This window comes from Ceratina calcarata, unplaced genomic scaffold (assembly GCF_001652005.2).
Source record: "Ceratina calcarata isolate Rehan_Ccalc_2016 unplaced genomic scaffold, ASM165200v1 scaffold586.2, whole genome shotgun sequence".
NCBI lineage: Eukaryota > Metazoa > Arthropoda > Insecta > Hymenoptera > Apidae > Ceratina > Ceratina calcarata.
Window position 1 is genome coordinate 747850 of NW_017177087.1, and position 10773 is coordinate 758622.

General features: G+C 38.5%; 1 protein-coding gene across 12 annotated transcripts in view; it reads right to left on the reverse strand.

Annotated features, from left to right (window-relative positions):
- Window positions 1-10773, reverse strand: part of wake (ankyrin repeat and fibronectin type III domain containing protein wide awake) — a 115542-nt gene that overhangs the window by 46502 nt on the left and 58267 nt on the right. For all 12 annotated transcript variants that reach the window (XM_026817554.1, XM_026817555.1, XM_026817545.1 and 9 more), the window contains 4 exons: window positions 8431-8579; window positions 8030-8146; window positions 7185-7368; window positions 1735-1994 (listed from right to left, as the gene is read on the reverse strand). In XM_026817554.1, coding sequence (XP_026673355.1) covers window positions 1735-1994; window positions 7185-7368; window positions 8030-8146; window positions 8431-8579 — 710 coding nt within the window. The remainder of the gene's footprint in view (window positions 1-1734; window positions 1995-7184; window positions 7369-8029; window positions 8147-8430; window positions 8580-10773) is intronic.

Consider the following 10773-nt stretch of genomic DNA (forward strand, 5'->3'; position numbering starts at 1 on the left):
GTTTTATAAATAAATATAGCTTATGACAAGCTATTCGAATTGTAAATGCTTCAGTCGTTCTTCAGATTTTTGGTAACACACAAACAAATGCAGTCCCTTTATATAACATAAAATGGTAAAAAATTGGGCTGCATAATCACCTTTTTTCCCATCAGCGAAATCCCAAATGGATTTTACACCGTGCGAAAATAAGTTTAACCGAGCTTTGGAAAAATTTTCAGCGGCAAACGCGAATTAAAGGGAATTTGACCTTCATCTCTTTCGTCGTAACCGGATTCATTAATGAAAATAGTTATTCGAATCGCAAAGACATGTGCAAGCACGTATTTAACCATGTAGATGCCAATGTCGAACAAGTCTGCGCGGAATTCTGATAATGGCGAGGCGTTTCTGCAATTTAACTTTCTACTAGCCGGCATTTCCCAGTAGCCGAAAACTCCGAATCAGGAGATTGTTCCTGGAGGACATGGCTACTACCGCATTCGAGAAAACCGGACCGAATTCACGAGAATACAACTGTTTCCTAGTCGTATAATTATTTAACGAATCGTCGTCCCGATTTAATAATTAGCGATTCTCGACTGTGTCCCGAGAAATGAAAAATAATTAAACGTGACACGAAACTCCTTTCTGTAATTCCTGAGATAAAACAAATATCGGGAAACGGATGTTTATTGTAAACGATAGGATGATCGAGTTAATGAAGGGATTATTTAAACTCTTTGCCTCTGCGAGATGTCCACGGCCAGTATTAATTGGAAGTCGCCAAGTCCGGCTAACGATAAGTGGAATAATTGCAAAAGTTAATCAAACTTCCCGAGCAATCGATAAAGAACACAGGTTTCCCTACGGACAACTTTTACTGCGATACGAGGAGCATCGAAAAGTTCCCAATCAACGTTCGATCACTGTAATTAACGTTGGTGCAATGCGGTGCAAAAAAAATCTCTAAAAGAATTTCATCATTTACCGACACCAAAGGCAATCTATGTTCCATGCGAAATAAAAAGAGTAAAAATCACGAAATATAACGTAAAATATGTAATACTGTCTTCGTTTTCATGAGGGAAATGAACGTACAAATAAAAAGGAGAATCCTTTTTTAGAACTATACAGGGTGTCTCAGAAAAAGTGTTATAGCTGAAAAGTGGTGATTCTGGAATTTTTACAATTTTTACTATTTTTGTACAACAATTTCCTTTGGCAAAATAAGTGGGGCATAGTTTTTGAATTATTAACGAGAAACATTGACTAATGAGAGCACGTGTAGGGCCTGCGCTGAGCCACGATCGAGCGTCACAATTGGAGCCAACCTACCCGTGGCTGAGTACGGGCTCTCATTGGTCAGCGTTTTTCGGCAATAATTCAAAAACCATACCTCACTCTGCATTCTGCCAAAGGAAACTGTTGTTCAGAAATATCTCCAGAATCACCTCTTTTCAGTTTTATCCCTGTTTCTCGGGCACCCTGTATATTACGTTCCCAGTGACGTTTCCCTCGATCTTCCCTACCTATCGCTTTGCGTACGAATATTGATGAACAAGTCTCTCTCAAGAATCTCGACGGGAGATCCCACGGCTCGAAGCGGGTATAAATCGTCCAGAGGTTGAAAAATTGAACTCCTTCGGCCATCCCCGTCTCTTCTAATACCGCGGGAATAATCGATCAACTTCAAAGATTGATCTGTTTCGTACGGAAAACGCTGAGACCGGTAACCAAAAATAGAGCACTCACCCAACACGGCTCGGTGACCCTTCACCCTCCGGCCGATGTTCGGCGACACCAGGCTAAGTCTGTCGCTTCTGGCACCTAACAACGGACTTGGGCTCCTTCGCGGCGGCGGCGGTTGATCAATGAAAAGTCCATAACTGCTACCAACATTCACGATGTTGCTGCTGCTGACAGTTCCAACCCCACCGGCGATGCCCCATTCCGCGACACTGTCAATGGAGCTGCTCCTTGGAAGGCACGAGCTGGTCGTGCTGCAATCCCGTCTATCAATCAAACATTTTCGCAAATCTGAGTTTGACGTAATTACTTCGAGGAATCAGAATTTTCCGGCGAGTCGCGACAGGAAATTAAACTTCGACCTGATAATAATTAATTCACTCGACTATTTGAATCGTCGATTACAATTTATAACTGAATACGATATGCGATTTAATTCCGTGATCTTTTTATCGAAGAGGACATTTTACTGCAAAGGTAAAATAAAATTTTAATTACACGGTTTGCGGAAGAGAAAGGCTGTCTCACGTACATTGTACGATAGAATTAATCTCATGTTACGAAATTGTTTCATGAGATCCAAAGGGGTATGTAATAAATCTGATCTACATATGTACCTATTACGAAATTAGTGATCACCGGTTCGCGCGTTATTCGGGTAACCAATATATTAAAGTTAGTCAAGTTCCATGGACAGACTTGAGCGCTTAATCTTCACGCTGTCCTCCCATCGTTTAGACCCAATCCTCTGCAACCTATTCTGGTCCCTGGCACACATTATTACGTATATACATATTATGTAATACACGAGGTATTGTGAAACAAAAGCATTTCAAGCGCTCTATAAATTCTTACACCTTGTTATAATATTCAATTAATTGTAAGGAAAATATTTTGTATTAGGAATTTAAATAAAAGATTGAAGAACTATTTTTTATTTTTTTTTTAAATATTATTATAAAAAAAAAAGAAATACTGACACTTTTGCGTTTCCTAGCAAGGAGTAGGAACGTAGAGATACTTTTTTTGCGGACTCGATGTTTTCTTATCTCGCAGCGGTTTGTTTTACACAGAGTTCCTTGTTTCTCCAAGGTGTACATACCGAACGCAATGTTCTCTTCGTTTTATTCATCTCCCGGCTAGGGAAAACAAGCGAACGAGCAAAGGTGAGTAATGTTAATAATTTAAGGAACTGATTTGAATTCCCAGTTCCTGGAAAATTAGACTACGGTTCGGTGCACTCACTCTCTCCCAAGAGACTCTCTCTAAACGCGAACAAATTGATTCAGGAGAATCTGGATTCTATTCTCTTGCCACATCGCGCTCGTAGCACTTAACCAACGTTAAAATGTCTAGAAAAGCAAAGGTGGGAAAATGGAGAACGCAAGATACCTTAAGCGAAAAGATGTGCTCGCAGAAAAGTGTCCAAGCCCCGTAGTATCTTTTTTTAAAACCTTACTGAACTTCTTTTATAAGAGTAAAAGCTAAGCTTCATCTATTCAATATTCATCAGTTTAATGTATCTCAACAAATCTTATTAGTCTATAACTTAAGAAACTGAAGTACAATTAATTTCGATAAGGAAATATCCCATAATGCTTAGCAGTTCGATGCTTGAAAATACTAAGAACTACATTTCTGAATCAAACGAATGGATGAGGGATATCAACGAAATATAAAAAACGCTACCAAACTTTTAATATTCCGTTCCTTCATCAGAACCAGGAGAGAGATGAAAAGGAGGAGGCTGCATTGACCGGGGTTCGTGACAACTAACGCTAATTAATCCTGTGCTTTTGATACTCCATGTTTCTAATCTTGACTGTCCCGCGAAGAAGAAAAAAAAAGAACCGTCTGCTCCACGCGTTCGCTGTTCAACCAAATTGGGCTTCCAGATTAAAGAGGCTTGTAATCTATCCGAACGCGAAAGTTCATTCTGATTTTCAGCTCGTCAAAGTAACTGGAAGGAATCCACCTCTAGAGGCCACAGAGGTGCTTTGTTCCTTTGTGAATCGCCGTTCCTCCAGCTGCTTTTTTTTTCCATAAACGAAGCTGAGAAACGGATTTCTTCTCACTGCCACAAGCAGCAGCTCGTTTTCATCTGCAGTTACAAGCTGCATGTAATTCCTCTACTAAATCCAAAGAAACTAACGTAATATTATTAGAGAAGAAATAAAAGAAACATTCGATATTTTTTTTAAGCTATATGAAAGTTTTTACTTTCTTTTAAAATATATTACATTTCGAGCTGTAATGTTTAAATAACAATGCGAGCAGTAATGAAATTTAACACGTTACAATCTAGTAAACCACTTCTGTCCTATTCATGGGGTCAGATTGCTCGACGAAAACAAGCTCGAATGTGGAAAAACGAGGGACAAATTGCGGGTCCATTAGACCTCGGGATTAATGTCCTTCATCATATTTTTCTGCCGGTAACTACACCGATGGTCTTCAATGCACGCCCTTGATGGCCACTCGCATCTGCAATTACCCCTGGCTAAATTGCGTACCGGGGACTTGAAATTACCCGCTGTTTGAAAATTCGCAAGTTCACTTTGATTCTGACGGAAAAACACCGGTCTGACAGGCATGAAGTGACAGCGACACACGTATTCGTAACAAACGAATTAACGCTTACTCGTTACGTTAATCAACGCGAAGTTCCCTTGATAAATAGAGAGAGCAATCAGCGAGCGATCAGAATATTGAATATCAAATATCCTTTTGTAAAATGAATTACTGGTACGCGTAGGCGTTTAATTTCATGTTTGATTCCAGAAATCAAATGATTATTTGTAAACTCGAGACAACATCGAAGTTCACGTTACAATTAAATCAGGTTTTATATTATGAGAATAAATTCCTTCGCGTTCTTCCAAGAGGAAATTGGTTATAAACTATAAACATTTTCCAATACCGGTAGCGTAGGAAAGAGATAATTGCTTCCCTCTTCGGCTGCGAAATAAGGTTTTAAACTTGACGGCCAGAGAACGGTAAGACACACGGGGCGATAAGAGCAGCCGCGACAAAAAACCACCTACTCAGCCGAATTTAATTTGACTAATGTTCTCCTGCATGCAGGTGTTGTATGCTGGCTTTGAACTCCCACTCGTCTCTTAAGAATCGAACGGAACTAAATACACTTCTTCGAATGAAGTTTGCGTCACGAAGTTTCCAATGGTCCGAAACAATTCCGTTTTATTAGCTCTCTGCGCTTGCAGTGTTTCGTAATATCAGTTAAAAGTAAAAACTTAAACTAAAACCGATGATAATAAAAGATATTCGAACATTTTCGTAACGCGAATCATGCAGAGATTAATTATGAATTTCTGTCTATTTGACGTAATTCATACTTCATAAATGTATTAAATTTATTATGAATTTTAGACGTACGGACGAGTTAGAAATTTCAGATATGCAGCGATTACAAAATTTCGTTGGATGTTCGTTGTTCCAAGGTTCATGGAGAATGAACGACGTCAAAGGTTTAATAAAAACGTTCGGTAGGAAGCGTGTCTGCATTTCATAGGTCAGGTTTGTCCGGTGTGCATTCCCAGACGCGAAATAAAAGAAGGCGCAAAGCGAGCGTAGACAGGAAGACGAAATGGAAGTAGTAAAGGTCGTTTGTGGTCAGACTCGGGCGTAGGTTCGCTTTATCCGCGGTCCGTCTCTCGGCTTTCTTCCGCCAATAAACGGATCACTTTCTCGGTAACAATTTCTCTCATTTTTATGAAGAAATTGATATTTTTATCAAACGAGGTAAACCTCGCAAATCATACAATTTTATATCCTGTTGTTATACTTAGTTGCCAGAGTTTTGTATGACACTAAATTGAATTTTTCCACTAAATGATCGATTTTTATAGTGAATCTTTACGAATCTCTTTTAAAAAGTATTGAATCTCTTCGTCAATTTTATATGTTCTATTAAGTTATTGATAGAAATTTCTTTTGATAACTTTATCAAACTAAATTCTGACGGGCATTAAAATGTTATTTGAAATTTTGTCAGATAAATTAAACGAGGAATCAAAGTTATATAGCTCCGGAAGATTGCAACGTAAATCAGCTATTATTTTCCTTGATCGCGCTAGTAAAAACTTTCACAAATTGGCATTAGATTTTATAGTTTTAGAGCGCCGGGCATATACTTCGACCGTTTCGTTTCCATAGAATCGTCATATTTTCAGTGGGAATATTCCTAACGCTCGCTCGAATCCGTGCCGCTGTACCGCGAAACCGGGACGCTGTCCATTTGCAAATTGAACTTTTACATTCTGCGAACCATTCGCGCGGTTAGTACTCTGCAGTGCTGCAAGTCTGCTCATAATTCTTAGGACACTTTACGAAATGTAATAGTCTTGCAAGGTGTTATAAGAGGTTTTCTAGAACGAAGTGCATTCACGATATTCCATTGACCGGGCGTAACAAAGCTCTTTATACCGAATCACAACGTTCTACTGTGAGAAATTCCATTTTATTAATTGAATTTTTACTTTTGTAATGCACTTTCTTTTAAACGATAATAGAAAAGAAAAAAATTAAATCGACAAACCTTTTAATCACGAAATTATTTTATATGTTCTATTAAGTTATTGATAGAAATTTCTTTTGATAACTTTATCAAACTAAATTCTGACGGGCATTAAAATGTTATTTGAAATTTTGTCAGATAAATTAAACGAGGAATCAAAGTTATATAGCTCCGGAAGATTGCAACGTAAATCAGCTATTATTTTCCTTGATCGCGCTAGTAAAAACTTTCACAAATTGGCATTAGATTTTATAGTTTTAGAGCGCCGGGCATATACTTCGACCGTTTCGTTTCCATAGAATCGTCATATTTTCAGTGGGAATATTCCTAACGCTCGCTCGAATCCGTGCCGCTGTACCGCGAAACCGGGACGCTGTCCATTTGCAAATTGAACTTTTACATTCTGCGAACCATTCGCGCGGTTAGTACTCTGCAGTGCTGCAAGTCTGCTCATAATTCTTAGGACACTTTACGAAATGTAATAGTCTTGCAAGGTGTTATAAGAGGTTTTCTAGAACGAAGTGCATTCACGATATTCCATTGACCGGGCGTAACAAAGCTCTTTATACCGAATCACAACGTTCTACTGTGAGAAATTCCATTTTATTAATTGAATTTTTACTTTTGTAATGCACTTTCTTTTAAACGATAATAGAAAAGAAAAAAATTAAATCGACAAACCTTTTAATCACGAAATTAAAACTAGATTATGCAAAAAAAAATGTGAAATATCTCAACAATTATCAATCCTTCTTTCATTCCTTTGACTTTCAAAATAATTAATAGAACGCGTTTATCTTTATAATTAATGCTGATAATATCGGTTTAAGGTTTGAACCATCAGAACGTGAGCGAATGGAAATTTTTGGCTTAGCAGTTAGCCCATGGCTTAGTCTAAGTGATTTCGTGACTTACATACCTTTCCCAAGAGAGCCTCCGTGGAATTTCGTCGTTCGGTGTGAAGCTCGGCCTCTGGTTCAACAGTCTAGCCAGTCTCGTCAGGGGTTGAGAGCCGCCGATGCTGGAAGTGCTCAGCCTGCCCCTTGTCGAGTGTTCCTTCGAGGATTCCCTGGTTGCTGGCCCGGTATCGGACACACGTCGTTCTTAACATAAAAAATGAAAAATTATGTGTATTCAAAAAGAGAGAATAAACTGTCGTTTCGTTTATTGATTCGTTCAGAAATTCAATATAAAATTCCTCATTTGATTTCCTCTCCCTCTCTATGGCCAAACGATAATAGCAACAATCTTAGTTGATAATATTTTTCCTTTTGTGTAATTAATTAATAAAGAGGGGTTCATCAGATGTTACCACCTCAATTGTTGTAAGTTCACAAGTCTTATATGACAATCTTTGTTCTTCATTTAAAATACAATTCCATTGAAACTATTCGTCATTTATTTACGATTATAGTTTTTAACTATGATTAGAATTTATTTAAGATTACATAATTTACATTTGGGTTGGCAAGAGACTAGTTCCAATTTTTACTATTTAGCTATTGTATTTACGAAAACCGAAATTACTTTCTTGCCAACCGAATAATTTCTTCAAATTTTTTTCTAAGAGGGTTGATGTTCATTATAAGTTTCTAGAATTCAGACGTTATTAAACTTTCTTTATTGCCGAGGGGAGTTTGAAAATTCTCTTTCCTCCAAGCTCTTGAGTATTCTCGTATGTGAAAGATATATATAGAAGAACGCGATGATGGCCGCAAAGATTGTAAGGGCGTGGGACGATAAAACAAGTCATTGAGTGCATACCTATCGTGTCGTCCGTGAACGATATCTTCGGTGCAAGGAGCTTGGTAGCGGTGCTCCCACGTTTCGCGGAAGTTCCACTCTCCGCGGGAGATGGATCGGATAGAGCCGTCGACGTCGCTATAATCATTAAAACACCGACCGTGCTTAGCGTGAAAAAAGTGCACGAGTAAAAGTGGAATGCGTTCTTAACCCATTTACAGCGTCTGTCCATTAGGCAAGAAACCAAAAAATTGCCAGCGGTTCAAATCAGTAATGAAGATTCTTATGCTTTCTTTTATTACTTATTCAAGCTTCTGTGCAATTCTATTTAGACAAATTTTATTTTAAAAGAGAGACATCGGAATGGTAGTAATTTTGATTGAGGATCGCTGTCTGACATCGATACGGTTTAGGGAGCTTACCATTGTAACGCGCATCGATCTGTGCTTGGAGGATGCTCAAACCGGGGGCAACTATTGCTGGCAGAGTTCTGGAACGTAGAAGGGGAGCGGGGCGTCCTCCCGGGCCCCTCGCTGGCCTAGGTTCTGATTTGCATTCCACTGCGGGTGTGCTGAAACAGATAAAAGCGATTATTCCAATCTCTGTAAAAAATAGTTTCTCTTAAAAAAACATTGTTCCTGTTTACACTCGAACTATCATCGAAATTAAATTGATCTCTCGTGGTCTAAAGCCTGTGCCACGACGATTGAGGTTGAAACTATTGAGTTTAGAGTACAAAGATTAGAACCGAAATTGGGTTCCTTGTGAAGGGAGTAGCAGTGGCAATGGCCTGGGATAACCCCTCAAACTGGGAAGTCGTTGTCACGAGATCAGGATTAAAGATCCTGAAAGCCAGGAAGTTCATCTGCTCGACGAGGAGTTTGTCTCCACGGGCCGAGGCAACGATGACTTCCCTTTTATCTTCCTCCGATAATTACGAGTCGGTTGTGTGTATAAGAGCAAAAATCAGTTAAGTAACGTCGTCGTCATTATAAAACGGATTCTTCCCAGGCTATCGATTAAGCCTGCAGTTTATTAAGCGGCCGGGGAATATCGCCGAGCAGCAGTTCAGAAATCAATCCCCTCCCCTCCCCAATCCCAGGAGGAAGTCGTTCCAGCTTCGATCTCGAATCGAAACGAACGCGATGTCGTTAGAGTTAAACTTTTGATTAAGAACCGACGCCCAAGCCGATAAATCGCACGAGGAATAAAGTTAAACTTTTATCGTTGAGTCATACTGTTTCAGTTTCTTCCCAATGTTAAACAATATCAGAAGAGATCTACAAACTTATGGAAATTCAAATGGCAGTACAAAACCGGAAAGAATAAATCACACTCATTGTTGACTTAAGAATTTCGCGAATAAATCACACGATTGCAGCGGTTGATGAATATAACTGTTTAAACGTCGAGTTGTCAGAAGTTGGAAAGCTCTGAGGCCAGGCGATCGATAGAACGACAAGAAACATCTTATTGACACAATTACTTCCGATTCGTGGCCTATTCTCCTCGAGAACTGGGAACTGTGTCGCATTCAGTCAATTAGAACTTCCAATTATCAACTGAATGAAGTAGTTATCGCCTATCTAAATATTTGCATTATTGTCATCTACTAAAAAGCATTCATACCCTGAAACACGATTCTCTATTTCCCTCTACGACTATTCTGAATTTAAATACGCAAGGGACGGCTCTGAAAAATTTGTTAGATTTGTCTGGGGAACGTTAGAATGATCCTATCTATCTTAAAACTACACAGCAGAAGAGGAAGATAGTAAGAAATAAAAATAAGAGAACAAGATGAAAACGATAGAATTTGTCTGAACAAATGTGAGTAACAGTTTATGAAGAGAATTCAAGAAACTTCGCGTAGAACACGAAATTGTATCGACGGAGTGTCTTTTCCTGCTGCGCAGAACATTGACGTGAAAATATAAAAAACATATTTTTCCGCTGGTTGGTGGATCCTATAAAGTTATACAATGAAAACGATGTACGTACGAAAACAGCTGTAAGGTTCTTGGTAATAAGAAGGCAGTAAACGAGACGTCGGAAAGACTGGTTTCATTATTTCTCAAGCTGTGCTCCAAATAAGCAGAGGAAGAAAAAATCTCGCTAGGAGGCGTATGAAGAATATGAATAAAGTATAAGTATCCAGTTCGTTAAAACATGCAAACGGTTGAAAAACAGATCTTGTTTTACCTTGAAAAGTTCTTTAAGCGTAACGATGTGTTTACTTCTTGACGGAAAGTTGGAAAAATGAAACACTACATTTGCAATGCAATCTTCCAGCAATAGAAACGATCTTTTGATTGTAAACAACCTGGGATCATTTAATGGCTGGAGAAAGCTGTAAGATCTTAGAACGTGCCTCAATGCTCGCTGGATTCCTGGTGCGCTTCTAAATTTCCCAAGGGGCAATTTTTACCATTGTTAAATGAAAAACTACCACAGATTGCGTCTTGAGTGAGCTGCACGATTCCCAAACATCGAGAACCGCCTTTCGATTCGCTGTCAACTACAAACTTGAGAATTTCAGATGAAATTGCTTCTCTTGTTATATATCTAAATGTCAGTTTCGTTATTTGATTTTTGAAATGTTTAAATAGTTGTTTTAATGAAATAAACTGTCAAAGAAAATGAATTCATTTGCTCTTTTATATATAAATATAAAATGAGACAAGTTTAAGGTTGTATGAACCATTACATAATAACAATGGTAAAGCATTGAAATTTTTATAGTTACTAGGTATTACGTTAGTAAA